Source organism: Tilletiopsis washingtonensis (assembly GCF_003144115.1).
Source record: "Tilletiopsis washingtonensis strain MCA 4186 unplaced genomic scaffold FA09scaffold_29, whole genome shotgun sequence".
Taxonomy (NCBI): domain Eukaryota; kingdom Fungi; phylum Basidiomycota; class Exobasidiomycetes; order Entylomatales; genus Tilletiopsis; species Tilletiopsis washingtonensis.
In genome coordinates this window covers 42,739-63,627 of record NW_020312026.1, presented here as the reverse complement: position 1 = coordinate 63,627, position 20,889 = coordinate 42,739, and the positions used below count along the sequence as shown (strand labels likewise).

At 67.3% G+C, this 20,889-nt stretch overlaps 9 protein-coding genes across 9 annotated transcripts; 3 read left to right on the top strand and 6 right to left on the bottom strand.

Moving 5' to 3' along the window:
• Window positions 1-322: 322 nt before the first annotated feature.
• On the bottom strand, window positions 323-2,802 carry FA09DRAFT_332845 (ArfGap-domain-containing protein). The gene is made up of 6 exons (XM_025743618.1): window positions 2,746-2,802; window positions 2,630-2,680; window positions 2,452-2,570; window positions 1,406-2,388; window positions 970-1,020; window positions 323-912 (listed from the first exon to the last, which is right to left on the bottom strand). The coding sequence occupies exons 1-6, from the start codon at window positions 2,770-2,772 to the stop codon at window positions 332-334; spliced, it is 1,812 nt and encodes a 603-aa protein (XP_025594821.1). The 5' UTR covers window positions 2,773-2,802; the 3' UTR covers window positions 323-331.
• Window positions 2,803-3,143: 341 nt separating this feature from the next.
• On the top strand, window positions 3,144-5,252 carry FA09DRAFT_341902 (hypothetical protein; the record flags this gene model as incomplete). Its single annotated transcript, XM_025744506.1, has 6 exons — window positions 3,144-3,156; window positions 3,225-4,090; window positions 4,151-4,461; window positions 4,518-4,730; window positions 4,795-4,934; window positions 4,993-5,252. 6 exons carry the CDS (start codon window positions 3,144-3,146, stop codon window positions 5,250-5,252), a joined length of 1,803 nt encoding a protein of 600 aa, XP_025594820.1.
• Window positions 5,253-5,462: 210 nt separating this feature from the next.
• FA09DRAFT_332843 (AAA-domain-containing protein) lies at window positions 5,463-7,594 on the bottom strand. Its single transcript, XM_025743617.1, has 6 exons — window positions 7,365-7,594; window positions 6,670-6,888; window positions 6,339-6,421; window positions 6,126-6,283; window positions 5,640-6,070; window positions 5,463-5,576 (listed from the first exon to the last, which is right to left on the bottom strand). Exons 1-6 carry the CDS (start codon window positions 7,561-7,563, stop codon window positions 5,530-5,532), a joined length of 1,137 nt encoding a protein of 378 aa, XP_025594819.1. The 5' UTR covers window positions 7,564-7,594; the 3' UTR covers window positions 5,463-5,529.
• Window positions 7,595-7,778: 184 nt separating this feature from the next.
• FA09DRAFT_341900 (hypothetical protein) lies at window positions 7,779-9,022 on the top strand (the record flags this gene model as incomplete). Its single annotated transcript, XM_025744505.1, has 2 exons — window positions 7,779-8,261; window positions 8,486-9,022. 2 exons carry the CDS (start codon window positions 7,779-7,781, stop codon window positions 9,020-9,022), a joined length of 1,020 nt encoding a protein of 339 aa, XP_025594818.1.
• A 63-nt stretch (window positions 9,023-9,085) lies between these two features.
• On the bottom strand, window positions 9,086-11,582 carry FA09DRAFT_341899 (putative DUR3-urea permease; the record flags this gene model as incomplete). The annotated part of the gene is made up of 8 exons (XM_025744504.1): window positions 9,086-9,199; window positions 9,261-9,408; window positions 9,548-10,365; window positions 10,425-10,540; window positions 10,616-11,092; window positions 11,146-11,216; window positions 11,274-11,365; window positions 11,421-11,582. 8 exons carry the CDS (start codon window positions 11,580-11,582, stop codon window positions 9,086-9,088), a joined length of 1,998 nt encoding a protein of 665 aa, XP_025594817.1.
• Window positions 11,583-14,034: 2,452 nt separating this feature from the next.
• Window positions 14,035-15,678, bottom strand: FA09DRAFT_176444 (hypothetical protein). Its single transcript, XM_025739317.1, has 2 exons — window positions 15,501-15,678; window positions 14,035-14,616 (listed from the first exon to the last, which is right to left on the bottom strand). Exons 1-2 carry the CDS (start codon window positions 15,570-15,572, stop codon window positions 14,278-14,280), a joined length of 411 nt encoding a protein of 136 aa, XP_025594816.1. The 5' UTR covers window positions 15,573-15,678; the 3' UTR covers window positions 14,035-14,277.
• Window positions 15,272-17,545, bottom strand: FA09DRAFT_323782 (DUF1692-domain-containing protein). Its single transcript, XM_025741100.1, has 7 exons — window positions 17,374-17,545; window positions 17,093-17,318; window positions 16,787-16,895; window positions 16,506-16,738; window positions 16,358-16,456; window positions 15,717-16,304; window positions 15,272-15,664 (listed from the first exon to the last, which is right to left on the bottom strand). Exons 1-7 carry the CDS (start codon window positions 17,398-17,400, stop codon window positions 15,642-15,644), a joined length of 1,305 nt encoding a protein of 434 aa, XP_025594815.1. The 5' UTR covers window positions 17,401-17,545; the 3' UTR covers window positions 15,272-15,641.
• A 237-nt stretch (window positions 17,546-17,782) lies between these two features.
• On the top strand, window positions 17,783-19,894 carry FA09DRAFT_335628 (hypothetical protein; the record flags this gene model as incomplete). The annotated part of the gene is made up of 7 exons (XM_025743779.1): window positions 17,783-18,145; window positions 18,198-18,525; window positions 18,578-18,845; window positions 18,893-19,107; window positions 19,163-19,360; window positions 19,412-19,485; window positions 19,538-19,894. The coding sequence occupies 7 exons, from the start codon at window positions 17,783-17,785 to the stop codon at window positions 19,892-19,894; spliced, it is 1,803 nt and encodes a 600-aa protein (XP_025594814.1).
• Window positions 19,895-20,383: 489 nt separating this feature from the next.
• On the bottom strand, window positions 20,384-20,674 carry FA09DRAFT_282135 (nuclear transcription factor Y subunit B-3; the record flags this gene model as incomplete). Its single annotated transcript, XM_025739823.1, has 1 exon — window positions 20,384-20,674. A coding segment is annotated over one exon (291 nt), but the record flags the coding sequence as incomplete, so codon positions are not given.
• Between the last annotated feature and the right edge of the window lie 215 nt (window positions 20,675-20,889).

Below are 20,889 nucleotides of genomic sequence, written 5' to 3'. Positions count from 1 at the left end.
GACGACCGCGACGAGCCGTCGCACCCCAACGTCGGCGCGCGCGACATGCGCCGTGACGATCGCGACGAGCCGCAGCGCCGTCAGCCGCTGCCGGCCGAGCCTCGCACCCCGCAGCGCGATGGCGATCTGTGGCCGGGCTCGCCGATGCGTGAGACGCCGGACGGCCATGCCGTCGACATGAATCGCACGCCGCGCGCACGCCGCTGGTAGCCTCTTGTCCATCGTCTGTATCTTAGGCTCTCCTGTACCACCACCCGGCCTCGAACCTTCTCCTCTGTACCACCACCCGGCCACCAAATGCATCACCATACCCGCGCTTCTATGTGTGACATCAGCGAGCGAGAGAGCGAGAGAGATGTCCATTGCAGCAGGGAGCGAGGCGACTGCGTGTGTACGCTGCGTCTAGCCGCCGTTGCGAGCCATCTCCTCGAGGTATTGGCCGAGCTGCGCGTCGACGCCGGCGCCGAGCGAGTGGGAGGCACCGTGTTGCGCGTGACGAGCAGAGCAGGCGCGGAGATGGCCGTCGAGCAAGCAAGAAGCATCGGCGACGATGGGGCGAGACAGGGAGAGGGGAGCGAGGAGGCTCGAGGTCAGCTCTGCGCTCGGCGCGACGTGCGTGCCCACGCACCTTCAGTGCGCCCGTCCGGAACGACTCGATGCCGCTCTGCACGTCTGGGTTCGCCATGAAGCGCTCGTAGTACTCCTTGGCCGTTTGCTCAAAGTCGCCCGTCCACTCGCCGTCGGCAGCTGGCGGCCCGCCGTTGTGCAGGCCTTCCTCGTCCTCGTCGCGCCCAAAGTACTGCGACGACGAGATGCTCGTCTGCCCCGCAAAGGACGTCAGGCGCGCTTGCGCTTCCGACGCTGCAGCAGCGTCGTACGTGCCGCGCTCGAAGTACTGGTCGGATGAGATCGCTGAGCGGGAACGAGGTGAGCGCGTGGAGCAGGAAGGGCAGGCTCTGGGCAACGCACACTTCTGCCCGGCGAACTTGGAGCGCGCATAGTCGGGCGTGTCGGCAGCGACTGGAAGGAGGGAGATGTCAGAGGAGCCGACGGCGAGGGCGACACAGGCGCAAGGGGACAACGAGCCGCAGCAAGCAAAGTTCGCGTGGCACAGGCATCGCTCGCACAGAGCATGCAAGCATCGACGGAGCAAGTCGCTTCGATGACGAGCGCCGACAGAAGTCTGACACTGTGGCAGTGCGCAAGCATGTCGACGCAAGCCTATGACGAGCAGCACATGCACCGACTCGTCTCGTCAAGACGTGCGCTGGCCTGCCCTCGATGCTTCGCAGCTTTGCGGCGATGCACATTGAGGAGCGGCTCGCCGAGACGGCGCATCCCTTCCGCCCTCTCGCCGCATGCCTCCTGACTGAGCACTCAGGACCTCTTCCGCAGCTCGACTCACCAGCAGCGTACTTCGCCTTCCTCTCTGCCTCTGCGCGCTCCCTCACGCGCTCCGCACTGACGCCGATGCGGCCGAAGCCCATGCCCAACCGCTCGTTCTCGCCGCCCAACCGCACCTCCTTCGGCTGCAGCTCGACCTTGCCGCCCTCGGCGCTCGCCTGCTTGTTCGCTGCGCCGGCAGCCACGTTGGCCTTGGCCTTCTCCTCTGCTGCGCCGGCGGCGGCGATGGCAGCACGCGCCATCTTCTCGGCGAGGTCCTTCTCTGCGCCGGCGCGAGCGGCAGCCTCGAGCCGTGCGGCCTCGGCCTCCTTCTCAGCAGCTGCACGCTCTGCCGCCTCGTAGTCGAGCACGGGTGCAGCTGCCCCACGACGCACGCCGCCGAGCTTGGAGGCGCCGAGCTTCGTGGCGCCGAGTGCAGCCTTGGGCTTGGCGCGCACAGCACCAAGCGCAGAGCCAGCCGACGAGCCCGAGGCGCCGCGAGCTGCTGCCGGACGCAGCGACGACGACGTGACGGGCGCAGCCGGCGCAGCAGGTGCGGGCGCGGGGGCAGGTGCGGCAGCTGCTGGCTTCGGCGCTGCTGCTGCCGGCGCAGGGCGCATGCCGATGCCCGGCAGAGCCGGCTTGGCCGCAGCCGCCGCCTTTGGCGTAGCGGCGGGCTTTGCCGGCGTGTCCCAGTCGTCGAAGAAGTCCTCCTCGTCGGCCTTCTTCTCAGCCGCCTTCGGTGCGCTCTCCAGGCCCTGCATGCCGGGGAAGAGCACGCGGGACGACGTCGGCGCGCCGTTGGCATCTGCCGCCGCACGCCGTGCCAGCTCCTCGCGGTAGGCACGTGCGGCCGAGGAGTTGTACTTGGTCGCACCCTCGGTGCCAGGCGCCAGCAGCGAGGCGCCGCCGGAGTGGCGTGCGAAGAAGTCGGTCGCGGCGCCGTTGCCGCCGACCTTCATGAGGCGCAGCTGCGTCCACGTCCATGAGTCGAGGTTCGTGGAGCTGTGCGTGTGCGCGTCAGTGCGGATGCAGCGCGCGAGCGGCAGGCGCGCAGCACACACGCACCGGACGAAGGTGATGTGCACGCCGAGGTTGCGATGCACGCTCGAGCAGTCGAGGCAGATGTAGACGGCATACGTGGCGCTGGCCCACGACGGGTTCTTGGCGCCGCAGTCGAAGCACGTCTGATGGCAGCGTCAGCAAGCGTGCTGCAGGTGCGGGCGCGGCGGCGTGCGACACGCACGCGGTTCTCCTTGCGCTGCGCCTTGAGATGCCGGAAGATGAGCGGCAGCTCCTGCGGATGCGGCATGAGCGGGGAGCGCAGAGGGGCGGGCACGAGGCGCATGCGGGCACACGCACGTCGCGCGAAGGCCCAGTGTCGCTCATGGCGGGCAGCAGAAGCGAGGAACGGGCGAGGAGCAGGGAGTGGTGGAGCGGGAAGGAGGGCTGCGAGCGGCGTGCGGTCTGGGCGCAAGGCTGGCGCGTGCCGCCGACGTGTCGGCGCAGGGGCTCGGCGGCGTGCAGCAGGCAGCCGGCGCCGCGCGAGGCACGCCAGCGCCAGAGGCCGGGCGGCACGGCGACAGCGGGGCAGTCGCACGCGCGCAGCCTGGCGGCTCTCAGGCTGGCCGCGGCGCCGAATCGGCCGAAGCGCAGCGCTCTCGAGCCACGCCGCCGCCGCCGCTGCTCCGCTGCTCTCTCGCTAGCTACCATCACGGCACCCGCTCTCCCTCCGCACGCGCGCTCCGAGTCTGCCCAGCATGCAGCGCCCAGGTGAGCACCGGACGCAGTCGCGGCGCCTGCTGCTGCGCTGCCGCACCGCTGACGCCTGCTCTGCGCAGGGCCGCCGCCGCCGCGTCCCTCGCCCTCCATCCTCTCCGCTGCGTCGACGCAGGGCCTCTCCACGCCCGTCTCGCCCTCGTCGCACTTTCCTGCCGCCGCCATGCGCGCGGCCGGAGCACCAGGCGCGCCGCCGGCGTTCCGCATCGCTGCCGATGCACAGGCCCAGGCTGCTGCCGCGGCGGCCTTTCGCAGCACGCCCAACACGGCCTACCCGCGCCCGCCGCCCGGCTTTGGCGCGCCCGCCACGACGCCGGGCGCCGCTGCGCCGAGCGCCGCACGTGCAGCACCCATCGACATGAGCGACTTTCCGGCGCTGGGCGCAAATGTGCCCGCATCGCACGCTCATGCCCAGGCGCAGCAGCAGCAGCAGCAGCAGCAACAGCAGCAGCAGCAGCAACATCAGCAGCAGGCGCATCCGGGCAGTTACGCGAGCCAGGCCGGCACGGCACCTGGAGGTGCTGCGAGCGGCGGCAGCGGTGGCGGCGCGTCGAGCTCGAACAGCAGCGGCTCTGCCTCGCTCTACGGGCCTGGCATCGGCTCGCTGGGCCACGCGCGGCCGGGCCACAGCAGCGGCGGGCCAGGCGCCGGCGCCGGCGCTGCTCCCGGCACGGCTCTGTCGTCGGACGACTTTCCAGCACTGTCCGCCGCGGCTGCTGCAGCTGGCGCACCTGGCACCAATTCGGCGCACGTCCAGTCCGCGGCAGATGCAGCCGGCGAGCAGGCAAGCGCGGCGGCAGCGCTGCGTGCGCAGCTGAGAGCACGGGAACAACATAGAGAGGCGCTCATCGAAGATGCGGCCGGCAATCAGAACAGAGGCGTCGAGCCGCTCAACGCAGCACGAGGCGGCTTCGGCGATGCTGAGCGGGTGAGTCTGCAGCTCTGACCGGCGAGCAAACACGGCCGACGTCCTGACGACGGCGTCCAGAACTACGCCACGAAGCCCGGCATGCCTTCGGCGTCTCTCGGCTGGGCGAACGGCTCCTTGCTCTCCGATGCATCACTCTCCTCGCTGTCGGCCATGCAGTCCGCCGGCGGAGGCGCAGGCAGCAGCAATGGTGCCGGCACTGGCGGAGCTGTCGAGCTGGCCACGCCAGCTGCGCAGATCCTGCACTCGCCAGCAGATCGCTTTGGCCTGCTAGGTCTTCTGGGCATCATCAAGATGGCAGATCCGGACATGAGCATGCTGGCGATGGGCTCGGACCTGCAGGCCCTTGGGCTGGGCATCGAAGGCCAAGAGTGAGTCTCGCCGCGCATTTCCACATCCGACTGGACCCAGCTCATGCCGTGCACAGTGCGCTATACTCGCACTTCATCACGCCATGGGCAGACAACAACCTGGCTGCTGCATTGCATGTCGAGCCCGACTTCCACCTGCCGTCCTGCTACAACGTGCAGCCGCCGCCACCGGCCGCGAGCAAGGTGGCCAACTTCACGGACGAGACGCTCTTCTACATCTTCTACTCGGCGCCACGCGACTTGTTGCAGGAGGTGGCTGCGCAGGAGTTGTGCGTGGCATGCTGTCGCTGATCGCGCTGCTTTCGCTCACGCCGTCTTCCCTCACGCCTGCAGGCATCAGCGCAACTGGCGCTTCCACCGCGAGCTGCAGCTCTGGCTCACGCAGCACGGCGAGCCGAGTCAGAAGACGCCGACGTACGAGCGCGGCACGTACCTCTTCTTCGACCCGCGGGCCTGGGAGAAGGTCTCCAAGGGTATGTCTCGCCGTCGCTTGCGTTGCACTTCCGCAAGAGGGCTGACAGCGCCACGCAGAGTTTGTGCTGATGTATGAGCTGCTCGAGGAGAAGGCGCCGCTCAACGCTGCCGCTGCCGCAGCTGCTGGCCTGGCGCCGCCGCCGCAAGGCGCACAGGCTGGGCAGACATCACAGTCGCAGTCGTCTGCGCAGCAGGCCGCACAGAGCCAGCAGGCACAGCAGAGCCAAGGGCAGCAGCAGCAGCAGCAGCAGCAGGGCTCGCAGCCGCCACAGCAGCAGGCGCAGAGCCAAGGCACGCCGGCGCTGGCGAACCGGTGACCGCCGCCGCTGCTCTGACCTCCTCCTCGCCCTGCCCTCTGCTCTGTCACGTCGTTCGCACCCTGTTGTCAGCCAATGACACGCGTGCTTGCATCTCCTCCCGAGCTCAGACGTGCTCGAGGCATTCGCGCGGGATCTGAGCTTGCACGTGCGGCCGGGTGTGCGCAGCATGCATTACCAGGCGCGGGAGAGCGCGGCGCTGAGGTCTATAGAGGCGCAAGAGGCTCCGCGAGAGGTGCGAGGGAGCGTGTCGAAAACACCAGATCGCTGCGCACGATCAGCCCTTCTTGGCTCCAGCGTTCGTGCCGACTGCCGAGTTGCCCTCTGCGAGAGAGACGCGTCTGGGATGAGCCATGATCGTCAGAGTGGCGCGGCAGCGCGACTCACCGACGACGAAGAAGTCTGAATTCCGAATCGGCCGCGTCTCGACCGTCGCCTTCTCTCGCTCCTCGGCCTCTCCACTTTCTATCCGCCGCGTCTTTTGCGCCTCCTTGAGGCTCAGCACCTTTGCCTTGCCCTTGCCCGAGCGCAGATACTCGCGCACCGGCTGCATGGCGGCAGCGCGGCAGAGCTCCTTGAGGTCCGAGCCGCTGCAGCCCTCAGTCCGCGCCACGAGCGGCTCGTACTTGAACGAGGCGTCCAGGCGCGACGAGGCGAGCATGAGGCGCAGAATCTTCAGGCGCTGCACGGCGTCCGGCAGCGGCACAGAGTAGCGCTTTGGCATGCGGCGCAGGAAGGCCGCATCAATGTCGTTTGGCCGGTTCGTGGCGCCCAGCACGAGGATGCGATCGGATGACGACGTTAGGCCGTCCCAGAGGCTGCATGCTCAGTGGTCAGTACAGGCAGCAGCAGCAGAACGGCGCACAGACGCACGTCATGAACTCGGCCTTCATCATGCCCGTCGCCTCGTGGTCACCGCTGCCGCGGTCGCGCAGGAAGGCGTCGATCTCGTCGATGAAGATGATGCTCGGCTGCAGCTTGCGAGCGAGAGAGAAGAGCGCGGCCACGAGCTTGTTCGACTCGCCAAACCACTGTGGCAGAAAGACACGTGAGAGGAGATGCGATAGAGGTCGACGGCGGGCGCACCTTGTTTGTCAGCGTCGAGACGTGCATGTTGATGAAGGTCGCACCGCTCTCTTTTGCCAGGGCCTTGGCGAGCATCGTCTTGCCTAAGCAACGGCCGCGTCAGCGAAGAACTGGATGCAGCAGGCGTAGATGCGGCAGATGCAGCAGAGAGAGTTGCAGAGGCGGCACAGGCGCTCCAAGCGCTTAGCAGCAGACGCAAGCTACGAGCGCCGCGCGTGCATGGCTTGCGTGCCATCTGCATCGCCTGAGCTTGGTGTCTCGAACGTAGCTTCCTCTCCTCACTAGTCACACCCTGACCTCACCGACATCGTCGCATACCAGCAAGACTCACCCGTGCCTGGCGGCCCATAGAGCAGCACTCCCTTCGGCGCGCCGAGCAGCCCTGCGCCGCTGCCACCCTCTGCCGATGTCATCTGCGAGAAGAGCTCGGGATAGCACAGCGGCGCAATCACGCCCTCGTGCAGGCTCGAGACGACATTCTCCAGGCCGCCGATTGACTCGAAAGACTCGGCGATTTGCGAGGGCAGGATCAGCTCGGTAGCGATTTGCTCTGTGAGGGGTCACGGGTCAGCTCGAGAGACCGTGTGTGGGAGGGCGCCGTGCGAGGGAGCCACGTTGCGCGAGGCCTCGCGACGAGCACGATGCGGCATTTGGACAGGAGTCGCCCTTGAAGCGACGCAACAAGAGCGGGCCAGCATCTTCAGGCCTCCAACGCGCTCATTCCAGCAACATCCCACGACTTGTATGAGCATGCAGGCACTTTGCTGGCCCACAGCCAGCACTCGCTTCGCTGTGTCCGCACTCAGCAGCTTCTGATATGAGCGGACCTCTGACCATGCCCGCTTGCAGCGTCGTTTCCGCTCCTACGTAGTCGCTTCGGCGCCCCTCCTCACTGACCCGCAGCTGCCGGGCTGCGCCCGCGCTGCCTCACTCGCAGCTCTCGCGCTGCGTCCACGTGAGCTTGTCGCACCATTCTTGCTGCGCTCTCCTCGGCTCTCCTGTAGCACCTCTGCAGAGCCGACTCACCCTCCCACTCGTCGAGCTCGACGCGGCGGCCCAGGCGGCGCAGCTTCTCGTCGCCGAGGCGGCGTGCGGCATCGCGCTTCTGTGTGGCGGGGTCGAAGTGTGCGTGAATGTACTTGAAGGCGACGAGGCCGGCGGCGGTGGTGACGCCGGCGAGCAGCAGGTCGAGCAGGAATTGACGTGCGGCAGACTTCTGTGCCATGGTGCGAGGGGAGAGGAGAGAGGTGGTGGTGGGAAGCCGCATTCACGGGCCGAGGCCCAGCGGCGCCGAGGTGTGTGCGCGCGTCGCGGCAAGCCCGTGTTCCGCGCCGCACAGGCAGCATCAGCGCGCCGCTCCACGAGCAGCGGCGCCGTCGGGCCACGTCTGCCTTCCCTTGCTACCTCCACCATCTCCGCTTGCTGCCGCTTTCCGCAGCCATGGCGCCGCATGCGGGTCCTTCCACTCGGCGCAGCAGACGAGTGCGCCGCAGCGGTGCCGCACGCGGCGGCAGCGTCTTCTCCTCCGACTCCGACGGCAGCCTCTCGCTGCCCGACGAGCCCGACGACAGCGACGTGGCCGACCCCTTCTGGGCACGTCCGGCATTGCGCAGCGCCAGCGGCAGCGCCTCGCCTTCGCCGCCGCCTCGCGACGCTTTCCACGCCTCGGTGCCGTACGACGAGGCACGCACACGCACGCCGCCGCCCGAGCCCGGCGCACCCACGCATCCGCCGCTCAGCACCGAGGAGCAGGCCGAGCTGGCAGACCTCGAGCCCGAGGAGGTCGCCGTCTATCTGCGCGCCAAGCAGGAACGGCAGCGCCAGGAGCGCATCGCTGGTGTCGAGCGTATTGAGCGAGAGCAGGCTGAGGCGCAGCGGGCCGAGCGCGAGCGCCGCGCGCAGGAGGAGCGCGACCGATGGAAGGTGAGTCTGCCGAGGTGCGACGAGCTAGATGTGCTGCGATGCAATGCATATCTGGTACATCAACGAAATGCTGCTGAGCTGGTTGTGAGAGAGGCTGGGTTTTGCGACATCTGTGAGGACGGGGCACCGCGGGTTGCTGTCGCCGCGTCGTGGATGCGCGAGGTCACGCTTCGTAGGTCCAATGCGTAATGCTTTGTACCTGGCTGACCTTGCCTTTCCCACAGCTTACTGCGCCGCAGCTGGCGCTCATGGAGCGCACAGCTGCAGCGGTCCGTTCGTCCAGCACGCCGGATGTGCTACAGATGCGCATCCTCGCCGGGCACGGGGCCGACGCACGCTTCAGCTTTCTACGGCGCGGCCGCGAGCAGCACTGGGGGGCAGAGTGGGACCGTCTACTGCGCGGCGAGCGCGTGACGCTCGAGGAGGAAAAGAAGGGCCTGCTGGTGGGCTACGACTCGGACAGTGAGGAGAGCGAGGTCGGAGCGTCTGGCAGGGAGGGCGACGGGGCGACTGCGGAAGCGCAGCAGGTCGCAGCAGCAGAAGAGCAGGCCGCAGCACCGACGGCACCGGGCCCTCCGCCGACGCTGCCGCAGGAGTCGGCCAGCAAGCGACCGCACTCGCCGGAAGCTGCAGATGCTGATGCTCTTGCAGCGGCAAAAGCTGCGCGTCTCCAGCGCGCCCGCGAGTGGGCCAGCAAGCGCCGGCAGGAGCTCGCCGAAGAGGCATCGGCCGCCGCGCAGAATGAGCAAAGTGACGTGTGATACATTGCTCGTGTCGTCGTGACAGGCTCGTGAAGCGAAGGACGTGGGGTAACGCGAGGGTCTCTAGTTCGTGCGCGCGACGCGGCCGTTGCCGCCCGTCAGGTCCTTGAACATGCCGGCGAAGATCTGCGCCAGCGCCTGGCGCGACTCCCAGACAGGCAGGATGACGACAATAAACTGCGGCGGAGGCGGCGTCAGCAAGGCGTTTCACACAAGATGATGCACACCAGCGACGCACCATGCTGACGAAGAGCCAGCCAATGCAGATGCCGACCCAGGCGCTGAGGCCCTGCGTCGACCAGACGGCCGGGATGCAGCCGAACGCCGGCACGAGGATCAGGAGAATGAGAGACACTGGAATGCTGACCCAGGCCGCAGTGCGGAAGCTGCGGTTCAGTTGCACCTGGAAGCGAAGCGGCGTCAGCGACTGTGCAGAGCGGCAAATTGCGCCTCGAGTGAGCTTACAGGGCTGCGCGGAGGAAAGGTGTCAGCGTCTGGACGGCTTGGCAAGAGCAGTCGACTCACTCGAGGCCGGAACGCAGCACGTGGTGGTACTTGTGCACGCTGACGGTGCCCTTCTCGTTCGCCATACCGTCCTGCTCCTTGCCGGCGATCGACTCGGCCTTCTCCGGCGTCGCAGGAGCGGAGTCCTCGAGCGAGTCGACGGGCGCGTTGATCGCACGCGTCTCTGCCCAGTCGTAGTTGTCTGGCGCGTACCACGTCGAGAGCAGGATGATGATGATCGGCAGGAGGATCGAGACGAGGTTGCCCGCGAGGACGGGATAGTCCATCGACAGCGTCGCGACGGTGAGCTCGCCGTAGAGCGTCTTGCAGGTGACGAGCCAGGCCGTGATGCCCAGGACGAAGCCGGTGGCCAGCCCAATGAGCGCGCCGGTGCGGTTGGCGCGCTTCCAGACGAGGCACGCGTACACGAAGCCCACGGCCGGCGCCACGAGGAGACCGACCCACAGGTAGATGGAGCCCATGCCGACGCCGGCGTAGTTGAAGCCGCTCGAAATAGCGCCGAGGAAGATGGCCCACAGGACGATCGTGGCGTGCGACACGACAGACACGGTGCGCTTCGAGGGGCTGCTCTGCACGTACGGAAGGACGTCGAACGTGATCACGGACGAGACTGCGATGAGCTGTGCCGAGACGGCCGAGGTGACAGCCAGGTAGAGCATGACGAGGATCGCAGCACCGCCGGCCTTGCCGAGGATGGCGACTGCAGCGGCTGCGAGCGGCAGGCCGGCGCTGACTTGCTCAGGCGTGAGCACCTGCATCGCCGGGTTCTGGTTGACGAGGGCACGTCCAGCAAGGCCCATGGAAGTCGCCATCGTGAGCTGGGCGGAAGAAGAGGCGTCAGAAGGGAGGACAAGCTGATGTTGGGCGTGCGCCTCACCGGAATCGCAGTCCACGCAAGGCCTCCGAGGATGAATGCACGGGTCGCCGTCTCGGGGTTGGAAGCGATGGCTCGCTGGGAGTAGCACTGGTCGGCGAAGACAGTCGCGAAGTTACCTGAGAGGAGAAGAGCGTCAGATCGTGCAAGGCTCTAGCTCTGCCGCGCACCTCCGAAGCACCCCTGTTACTCACCGCAGATGTTGACAATGCCAAAGATGAGCGCGTCCTGGCTGCGGAAGGTGAGGTACGTGCCCTGCGCATTGCCGTGGACGGGAGCGAGCTCGGCGGCGCGCTGCAGCATCTCGACCATGCGGCCGGGCGATCCGATGGCGTCCGACAGGCTCGGCGTCCAGACGGAGAAGGCGCACACGAGGATGATGCAGAGGAGGACTGCCGAGTGCGAGTAGTCTGCGAGCAGCGTGGCGCGCATGCCGCCGAGCACCGTGTAGACGGAGACGACCAGCGGAGTGAGGAAGCACGAGGCGATGACCGGCATTCCGGTGAGCGACGTCACCGTGGCGCTGCCGCCGAGCACGAGCATGAGGCCCACGAGGGTGTTGACGCCGAGAGCCATGGGAAGCATCATCAGATGCGCCAGCTTGCCCCAACGAGCCTTGATGATCTGCAGGTACGTGCTGCAGTTTGGCGCGTTGAGCTTCATCTTGGCCGCTGTGTGCAGGCGGGTCAGCCTCGGCCACGCGATGAAGAGCGGGAGGACGCACCGAGCATTGCGAATACGAGGACCTGGCATGTGGCGCCGGCGGCATACCACAGCGAGCCAGAGAGACCGAAGCTGAGGGCGTTCCATGCGTCAGAAGGCGAGAGAAAGCTATTTTGCGGCCAGACGCACCGGTAAGACACTGCCGTGGAAACCTGAAGCGTAGCCGACCATGTCCATGCGCTGACGATACCTGCACTGATGAGGCCGGCCTTGACGCTCCGCTGCAAGGCGCATCGTCAGCGGCTAGAGAGAAGTGCAGCGTCACGGCGAACGCACGCTTGCGCTCGAGAACTCGTCCTGGTTCGACACGCTGAGGCCCGTGTAGCGCTCCTGCGCCGCGGTGATGAGCAGCATGATGCCCGAGAAGCCGAGGCCGAGGCCGATGACGACGGCCCAGCCGGCGCCCTGGGAGAGGATGGGTTCGGCGGCGGAGGACATGGTGTGCGAGTGGATGGGGTCGGGAGCGAAGACAGAGCGGGCCGCGCTGCTCTTAATGAGGCGAAGGCCGAAGCGAGCATGCTCCACGCGATAAGCCGCCGGACGGCGTCAGCTCAGTGTCGCGAGAACGTGAGAGAGGGCAGCGCAGACGAGGCGCTGAAGAGAGTTCACCCGGCGCAGAGCGTGTGACCGTGTCATTCTGCTGGGCACCACAGCGTTTGCGGTGCTGCCCGTCGGAACATGACGCTGCCCAGCCGCAGCCGCAGACGCTGGCAGCGGGCGAATGCTGCGCTGTGCCGGCATGGTCCGAGCGCGAACGGGAGCGGGAGCGGCTGTGGCGGGAGGTGAGAAGAACGCGCGGCGGCACGGCACGCGATAAGACGCGGCGCCGGAGATAGCGCGCTTCGCATCTCTCTCTCTCCTCACGCTGCCGCTGCAGCACCAGCGTTGCGCGTCCACTCCGCCAGACACCGCCCATGCATGCACCCTCCCGCTGCACGCCCATGCTGAGCGCTGCTGTCATGTGTCGCTCCGCCGCGGACGATGAATTCATGCGGACCCTGCTTGGGCGCCGGCTGCGCTGCACAGGCCACGCCGCAGCAGGCCTTGTGTGAAAGCACGACAGGCAAGCGTGCGCAAGCTGGCCTCGCTTGGAGATACTGAGCTCGGCCGAGGCATCCGCAGCATGCAACTCTAACAGGAGCTCTTCCAGTGTCGTGCTGCAGGCTGCGTTGCGAAGCGGCGCTGAGCGTTCGACGACGACTGCGAGGTAGCGGCGCGGTCGTGTGCCAAGAGGCACCCGAGAAATCTTCCGCGGATGTGGCGCGCGCCGGTCTTGGCGGAAGCGGCGTCGTGCTGCGCCGAATGCTCCAGCATGCGTCCCACGCTTCAGCGTCATCCGATGCGCCATCGCATGCCGAGTCGACGAGCGAGTTGGCAGTCGCCGGGCGAGAAAATTGGCTGCGGCTGACGAGACCGTCTGCTCTTCAAAAGCATGCGAGGCGGCGCCAAGGCCGAGCAAGACGACGTTCGGGCGCAGAGCGCGCGCCTTGATCTGACGCTCTGGGCGCCGCGCATGAGCTTGCGAGACGACATGGAGCTGTGCATCTCGCGTCTCTCTCGCGCCTAAGACTGTAGCGTGTGCAAGTCGATGCTGCAGGCATGGAGACGAAGCATCACACAAGAAATGATCGCTCTCTTGTCTGTGCCTGCCACGCCGCAGGCGGGATGCTACGAGCTTGCGTCGGCGGTGCGGCTGTGCTCGGCCGACGGGCTGCCGTCAGGGGCTGCCGCGCGGCGTTGCTCTGCCTTGCCTGCCCGATGCGCACCCAGGACCTTCCGCTTCAGTCGAGCTTCCCCTGCGGCGCTGCGCCGACCGCTCTTGCGCCGCTTCCTGATGCGATGTCGGGGCATGGCATCAGCGCGCAGCAGCGGTTGCAGCCAGCCGCTGCCGGAGCGTGGCGATGCAGCGCAGCAGCGAGGTCAGCACGGCGCTGAGCGTGGCATGTGCAGCAGCGGCAGCAGGAGCGAGCCCGACGCACGACGCTGCGCCTTGCGCTCTCTGACCTTGGGCTACTCTGGTGGCGCCAGACGCCGGCGCTGCACCTCCTCCTCACGCTCTCATCCCCTCTCCCTCGTCCCTGTCTCCCTCTGCTCGCTCTTCGCATCGTCTCTTCTCCTGTCCACGTTCCGCTCTGCTCCCTCTCCCGCGGGTGCCCTCAACAAGCACCAGCACTGCCAGATCCTCCGTGCCGGCCTGCTCCGCATCCCGTGCGATGGACGCGGCGGGCCTCGTCGGCCTTCTCGCCTCTGGCGCGGGCGAGATGCGCCACCAGCTCATGTGAGTGAGCGCGCTTCGGGCGCCTCGAGGGGTCGTACGGCTCACGCACGGACACCCAGCCTCGGCCAGGTCTTTCTCGCCTTCACTTGCCTGCAGGCCGGCTGGTGGTGAGTGCACACAGGCTCGCCTCTTCCACCACGCCTCTGAGCTGAGGCATTCTGCAGGACCAAGGACTACCTCGGCACCATCGCATTTGACTGGGCGCTGCTGAGCGGCAAGTTCGAGCTGCGTCCCAGTGGCGTGCTCTTCCTCCTCGCTCGGTGAGCAAGATGGCAGCTTGCGACGAGCACTACTGAGCCTCTTCACCTGTGCCTTGCTTTTGCATCACCACAGCTTCAGCCTCACGGCCGTCTTCGTGACTAGCTCGTTTCTGCTCCAGAGTACCTTGGCGATCAGCTGCCGCGGGGTGAGTGGCGCGGGGCTGCGGAGCGGGGCCGCTGCTGACGCGCTCACAGGTGTGGACTGCCCTGGTGGTGTTCTCATGTGAGTCGCTCTACAACATGAAGCAGCGCCGAGACTCACACGCGGCGCAGGCATCTCGATCTCGTCCAGCAGCGCCATTTTTGCGCTGCGCGCCAGCTCGGGTGAGTGACAGCGCCGCCGCGCTGTGCAGCCTCCGCTCACGACTTGCAGTCTGGAATCACCATCCGGCACTCGTGTTTCTCATCTTGTCGCTGTGGATCGTACAGTGTGGCCTGTGGCTCGTCGATATCCACTGGGTGGCCTGGCGCAGCGCCAACGTCCCGCGTGAGTGCTGGCCGAGCCTGGCGCACCTCCGCTCTAACACGGCACGCAGTTCTGGGCCACGTCTGCATGCCGACGCACTTTGACCCGCTGCTCGCGCTGGCCTGGGCGTCATCGGCGCTGCTCGACCTGGTCGTCGCTGCCCTCGTTCTTTTCAAGATGCGCAGCTATGCGCGTCGCTCGCCGACGCCATTCACGCGGCTGCTCACGATGGACGCTGTCATCTATCTCATCGCCACGATTCCGGTCAGCCTCGGAACGGTCGTGCTTTGCGTGGTGTCGACGGATCTCCTGGTCCGCAACTTGACGCTGTCTCTCACGCTTCTCTGTCACGTTGCGCTGTCGAGCCGTGCGTTTATGAGCCTGCACCGCATCGGCAGCTCGCTGCCCGGCGAGTTCCGCACGCGCGTGGCCAACGGCGAGCGCCTCGACGAGGAGACACTGCAGCGCCTTGCATTCCGGTGAGTGAGCAGTCCGTATGAGAAGACGCCCACTGACGGCTCGTCCATCAGCTTTGGCGCCGCGGAGGTCGACGGCGTCGCATCGCCGCTGCAGCCCTCGGGCCGCGAGCTCTACTCGCAGTTTCTCTCGCGCCAGGACAAGGTGGACGGCCAGGCGCCGTTCCAGGGCCAGGGCATGGACCTCGAGTCGCTGCGCCGCAACCACCGCATGAGCCACGGCCCCATGCCCGGCTTCGAGGTTTCGCAGTTCGTCGTGTCCGAGTCGTCGGGCCAGCTGCTCGACGACGAGTCCTGCACCAAGGAGCCCAAGTCGCCGTCGCCCAGCTCTGCGGGCACGGAGCTGCACGGCCAAGAGACGCTGGCGTCTTCGTCGCCCATGGCTCCCTGCCGCGCCCTGGCCAAGAGTGCGGGCGCCACGGCCGTGGCGTCCGGCGCCGAGCCTGGCAGCCCTGACGGCGTCGCCAAGCTGGCATACATGCCGCACAGCATGCGCCAGCGCGACGCGCGCCCGCAGTCGAGCGGCAGCCTCAACGACGCCTACTCGGACGCCTCGGGCATCGAGACCGAGTCGGCGCTCCAGCACGCCAGCTCGAGCCGCAGCCTGCGCAACGGCCCCGGCCACAAGAAGATGTGAGCGCCGCCCGCCGCTGGTCGGCCTCGCTGCAGCATACACGAGCTTCATGCGCCGTCACGCCTTCTCGACATCACGCCTCACTCCGCTCCTCCGCCACGCTTATCCCGTGCCTCGCCGGAGGCACGCCCCGTCGCTCTCTTGTTCCGTCTCTCCACACTGTCTCGCCGCATCGTCTCCTCCTCCTGTACGGCTGTGCGGCCTCCTGCGCACACCCTCTTGTACTGTCGCGCTGTACTTACCTCCGACTTGCGCGCCCCGTCGCCGCCGAAGTCCATGAGCCGCGGCTCCTTCTCGCGCCTTCGCCGCACCATGTCTGATCACTGGCGTGGCATTGCGTAGCAGCATCGGTTCGAGCACAGACCGGAGGGCGTCTCGAACGTCTACCAAGGCGCTCGCCCTTCCTCTGTGGTGCATGTCAGAATCGGCGCCACGTCCGGTGTACTGCTGCGACTCACCGCTAAAGATGCGCTGCTGCACACTCTCCGTCTTGCGGTGCCCCTGTCCCGGCAGGCTCAGCGTGCTCGCTGCGTTCCACGCCTCTCTGGCACCGCCCACGACGGCCTCTGAGCCGCGCTCCATCCACTTCTGGCTCGTGCTGCGGACGGAGCCGTATGGCGTGGGGCCGGAGGGCCGCTGCGGGCGCTGCGATACAGTCGAGGGCACTGCGCCGTAGCCGACGTCGTATGCCGACGAATATGCGCGGGCGTACTGCTCTGGCGACTCCTCTTTGCCGTTGAGCGCCTCGTAGCCGACCTTGCCGATGCGCTCGCCGACGCGCAGGCTGAAGCCCGCCACCGTCCACACGCCGCCAAGAATGCCGGCGAGGCGCACGAGGAACTGCCACAGCGGCACGCTGCGCTCGCGCACCGTCAGCACGATGGGCTCGATGTCGTACTTGAAGAAGAGACCCGGCACGCCCTGCCCGTGCTCGACGGCGCGTGCGTAGTCCGTCACCGAGTACTGGTTCGTGGACAGCGCCCGGCGCCACGCGTCAACGTAGCGCGTGGGCACGATCTGCAGGAAGTACTGATAGATCTGGAAGTCTGCGCGCCGCTGTGAGCCAGGCGTGCGCAGTGCTCGTCATGCTGCGACTCACGCTCGTGCGTCACCTCCACGCTGCCGTCGAGCGGCTGCGCAATGGCGGGGAAGTACGGCCCGAAGCTGAATTCGTGAACGACGTGCGAGAGATTCATGACTGGGGCATGCGTCAGTAGCAGGTCACGCACTGCCCAGAGCACACTCACGCTTGTGGTCTGTGTGCTCCCAGCTCCAGTAGCCGTGTCCGAGCGTGGTGATGTGCAGGTTGCCCGTGACCTTCTTGACCTCGGCGCTGCCGTAGATGCGGCAGGCGGGGCCATCGGGAACCACGTGGTACGTCGGCGCAAACGGCTGCCGCTTGCTGAACCAGCCGCGCGAGGGCGAGGCGCCACCCTCGGAGATGCGGCGCGACGGCGAGAGGTCGGCCGAGGGCAGCGAGCTGCTGCGCGTCAGCACATGTCCAGTGATGCTCTAGGATGGGACTCACTCGAGACGCCCAGCGTTTCCGATCTCAAAGGTCGTGCCGTCCTTCTTGAACTCGGACGCGGTGATGTGCAGGCGATCGCCGACCGCATCGCGCACGTCGATCGTGAGATCTGGGCAGCGCAACGTCAGTCGCAAGTCCGAGAGTCCAGTGCCGGCCTCGAGGCGTCATCTGCTGGGTTCAGCATGCCTCGCTCACTACGTCGCCCGCCGTCTCCGGTTCGCTCATGCCTCCCTCTTGCATGCGTGCATTTCTCACCCGCCCCTCACACCCATACCGCCTCCCATCCGCTCCTGTCTGTGCACTCACAGTGACACTTCATTGCCACGGTAATGTCGAGGTTGATCTGCATGTCGCTGCCAATCTCGCGCTGCACGTCGTAGGCAAAGGCCGGCGCGCCGCCGATGTACTCGCGCACCTCGCCGATGCAGAGCAGCACGAGGAGCGCGGCGACGAGCAGCGTGGCCAGGCCACCGCGCGACGTGGTGCGGCGGTGCGTGGGGGCCGTCTTGGGAAAGGCATCGAACATGCGCACCTGATGCGGCAACTGTGAGCAGCGTGTGGATGGCGCAGCGCCGAGGAGCACTCACGCCCGCGAGCGGCGAATCGTCCGACATGGCTGCTGTGGGGCGAGTCGCAAAGCAGATGGGGCCAGGCGCACGGCACGTCGTGTCGGGTCACTGCCAGCAGTGCACTGCTATGGCGCACTGTAGCGCAGTGCAGCAGCGAGGTCGGGGGCGTAGGCGCTGGCGAGGCGCCGGAGGTCGTGAGGATGGGAGGATGTGGGGGCGAGAAGCGAAAGTGCAGCTGCGGCGTCGCGACGCGGCGGGACTCGCGACTTGGCCGGCGGTGCTTCGGCCGTGCGCGGGAAAAGCAGCAGCCGCTGCACATGCAGGTGCGTCTTTTCGGGCACGCTTCCTCCCTCCACTCCCTCTGCCGTGCCAGCAGCCCGCTCCTTCTCGCCCTCACGCTGCGGCAGCGCGCAGCCTGGACGCCGCCATGCCTGTCGCTGCCGTCGCTGCGCGTCGCTGGGCATGCCCGCCGCGCCTGCCCGGCCGCAGCGCGCTCTCGCCTCTCCGCCCGCATCTGGCGCGCTGCCTGGCAAGCGACGCTGCGCCGCCCAAGCCGCACTATGTCACCACGCCCATCTTCTACGTCAACGCTGCGCCGCACATCGGCCACCTGCACAGCATCGTCCTCGCCGACGTCGCCTCGCGCTGGGCCGCCTGGCGCGGCGGGCCCGGCAGCCGCGCGCTCCTCGCCACGGGCACCGACGAGCACGGCCTCAAGATCCAGCGTGCTGCCAGCGCGAATGGAGAGGACGCCGCGGCGCTGTGCGCTCGAGTCAGCGGCACGTTCCGCGTGAGTGAGACAGGAAGAAGAGCGTGAGCGTCCACTCACGCCCGGCGTGCAGGAGCTGGCGTCGGCATGCGGCATCGCGGAGCACGTCTTCATCCGCACGACGGAGGAGCGGCATCGCGTCGCCGTGCAGGCGCTCTGGACGCGCCTGGCTGAGCGTGGCCACATTTACATGTCCACGCACGCTGGCTGGTATGCCGTCTCGGACGAAGCGTTCTACACAGCCGCCCAGGTGCGTGATGCTACGCCCGACGAAGGCGGCACGGGCAAGGTCAGCATCGAAACGGGCACGCCCGTCGAGTGGTACGAGGAGGCCAACTACAAGTTCCGCCTCAGCGCCTTCACTGCGCCGCTCGTCGAGTGGCTCGAGAGCACGCCGGACGGTGAGCCGCGCTGCGGTGCGGCTGCTGCCCAAGTGCTGACTAGGTTTCGCAGCGATCCTGCCGCCGTCCAGACACGCAGAAGTGCTCGCCGAGGTGCGAACAGGCCTCAGTGACTTGTCAATATCGCGGCCTCGCGCGCGCCTGGAGTGGGGCATCCCCGTCCCGGACGACGCCGACCACATGATCTACGTCTGGGTCGACGCCTTGACCAATTACCTCACCGTCACGGGATACCCTTGGGCAGAGAGCGGAGCGGGAGAGGTGCCGGCTGGGTCCGCATGGCCCGCAGACGCACACATCGTGGGCAAGGACATCGTCCGGTGCGTAGGCCGGGTCGCTGTCCCTCGCAATGCTAACTCTGCGACAGCTTCCACGCCGTCTACTGGCCCGCCTTTCTCATGGCCGCCGGCCTGCCCGTGCCGCGGCACATCGTGACGCATGGGCATTGGACGATGAACCACTCCAAGATGTCCAAGAGCCGCGGCAATGTTGCCGATCCGTTCGAGATGCTGCAGCGCTTTGGCGTCGACGAGGTGCGGTGGTTCTTGATGCGTCTCGGCGGCGGCCTCGCCGACGACTCGAGTGAGCACCGACGGCGTGACCGTACTGGCGGCCCGCTGACAGCTTTCCCGCCCAGACTGGAGCGAGAGTACGCTGAGAGAGTACTACAAGAAGTACCTGCAGGGCCAGCTGGGCAACCTGCTCTCGCGCATGGTGGCGCCCAAGGTTCAGGCACGCCTCTTCGAGGACGAGCACGAGCAGGTGGCTGTCATCAAGCGGCCCGAGCCGAGCCCGGCGGATGAGAAGCTGCGTGGTCTGTTGAGCGAGGCGCCGAGTGAGTGGGTCGAAGAGGAGGGCTCTGCATCGTGTGCTGACCAGCGCTCAGAAACATTCGCTGCGCACATGGCCGCGTATGAGCTCGCAAAGGCGCTCGAGGTCGTCTCTGAGTTGTTGGCTGCGGTGAGCAACGCTCTGCATCGCCTCCCGCTCCCGACCGCTCACATCGCGTCAGGCCAATGAGCTCGTGGCGCAGCTCGAGCCCTGGCGGCCCAGCGCCGACCGCGACGCTGTGCAGCGAGCGCAGTACATGGCGCTCGAGACACTGCGCATCTCCTCATGCCTGCTGGCTCCCTCAATGCCGGATCGCATGGCGGCACTGCAGGCCTCGCTGCAGCTCGGCGCAGACGAGACGACGTGGCAGAGCTGCCTGGCACTGCGGCCCGAGGTGCGCGTCGAGCGCAGCGACGCCAAGGTCGCGCCACTCTTCCCACCCTTGCCGGAGCCGGTGCAGGTGCAGAAGCCGCAGCTCAGCAGCGCACCGCGCAAGAAGCTCAAGCAGCAGGAGCGGCGACAGCGGCAGGCGCGATAACAGCTGTCGTTTCTGCATCATGTCGTTTGCCATGGGGGTATCGTGGATGTGGTGTGTTGCCGAGAATCGTGGTCGCGCAGGCGGCAGATGGGTGACGGTGGAACGACGCTCTGCCACCTCCTTCTCCGACGGCGCACGCATGGAGGCGCCGCCAGTGGCGGCCTGGCGCAGCACGCCGTTCTGCTGGGCTGCGCGTCGGGGAAAGCAGAGCGGGCACTCTGCAGCGCTGAGCATGCGGGCGACGTCAAACGACGTGCGACTTCAAGTCTTGCGTGACGCTCCCGGAGCCGCGGCTGCTTGCTCCTCGTCCGACTCCTCTTCTTCCTCGCCATCGTCGTCTGCTCCGCCTGCGGCACCTCCGGCACTGCGGCCCGCTTGCCCGCCACTGGCACCTGCGCCTCCTCTCCGCGAGCGCTTGCGCGGTGCAGCCTCAAGTGCCTTAAGGCAATCAGCACAGGCCCAGCATCGCCGCAGCAAGGCACTCACTGTCCGGTAGCGGGCCAGCCAGACGCTGCAGACGGCCTCGTACTCGTCGAAGCCCAGCGCGCGCATGGCGTAGAGCACGTCGTCGCCGTTGATCGTCTTGCGCTTCTCCTCGGCGCAGCGGTCCGCGGCCTCGCTGGTGAGGAATGCGATGAACTCGCACACACACTCGTGCACGACGTCGCGTGCTCCACTGGCGATCTTGCTGCTCGACGGCAGCGCCAGCTTCATCAGGCGCGCCACATTGGCAATGGGCAGCGTGGCCAGCGGCGGCAGCGCGTCCATGTCGACATCCTCCTCGAGCATCTCTGTCTGAGCGCCAGTATGGCCACCAGCCGATGCCGCAGGGACAGTCGCAGCGGGGACTTGCCCGCCGATGGAAGGCGAGAAGGAGCGCGAGGCACCGTCGGAGAAGGACACGGCGGAGGGCTCAGACATGGCGCACACGCCCGCAAGCCGAGGCGGCACGAGAAGCTGAGCGTGTGCCCTTGGTGCGACAGGCTACGTCCTGT

Coding starts and splice junctions, on each gene's coding strand:
- FA09DRAFT_332843 (XM_025743617.1), bottom strand. CDS start 7,563: ATGGCACAGAAGTCTGCCGCACGTCAATTCCTGCTCGACCTGCTGCTC. Junction 6,889..7,364: donor CGAGCTCGACGAGTGGGAGG/GTGAGTCGGCTC, acceptor GACCCCTCACAG/AGCAAATCGCTACCGAGCTG. Junction 5,577..5,639: donor TTCAGACTTCTTCGTCGTCG/GTGAGTCGCGCT, acceptor TCTCTCTCGCAG/AGGGCAACTCGGCAGTCGGC.
- FA09DRAFT_332845 (XM_025743618.1), bottom strand. CDS start 2,772: ATGAGCGACACTGGGCCTTCGCGCGAC. Junction 2,571..2,629: donor CGCAGCGCAAGGAGAACCGC/GTGCGTGTCGCA, acceptor CGCTGCCATCAG/ACGTGCTTCGACTGCGGCGC. Junction 1,021..1,405: donor GAAGGCGAAGTACGCTGCTG/GTGAGTCGAGCT, acceptor CCCTCCTTCCAG/TCGCTGCCGACACGCCCGAC.
- FA09DRAFT_323782 (XM_025741100.1), bottom strand. CDS start 17,400: ATGTCGGACGATTCGCCGCTCGCGGGC. Junction 16,896..17,092: donor CGTGGCAATGAAGTGTCACT/GTGAGTGCACAG, acceptor TGCGCTGCCCAG/ATCTCACGATCGACGTGCGC. Junction 16,457..16,505: donor GGAGCACACAGACCACAAGC/GTGAGTGTGCTC, acceptor CGCATGCCCCAG/TCATGAATCTCTCGCACGTC.
- FA09DRAFT_176444 (XM_025739317.1), bottom strand. CDS start 15,572: ATGGTGCGGCGAAGGCGCGAGAAGGAGCCGCGGCTCATGGACTTCGGC. Junction 14,617..15,500: donor ACGGGGCGCGCAAGTCGGAG/GTAAGTACAGCG, acceptor CCGGAATGCAAG/GCGCTGCAGTGTCTCCTCGT.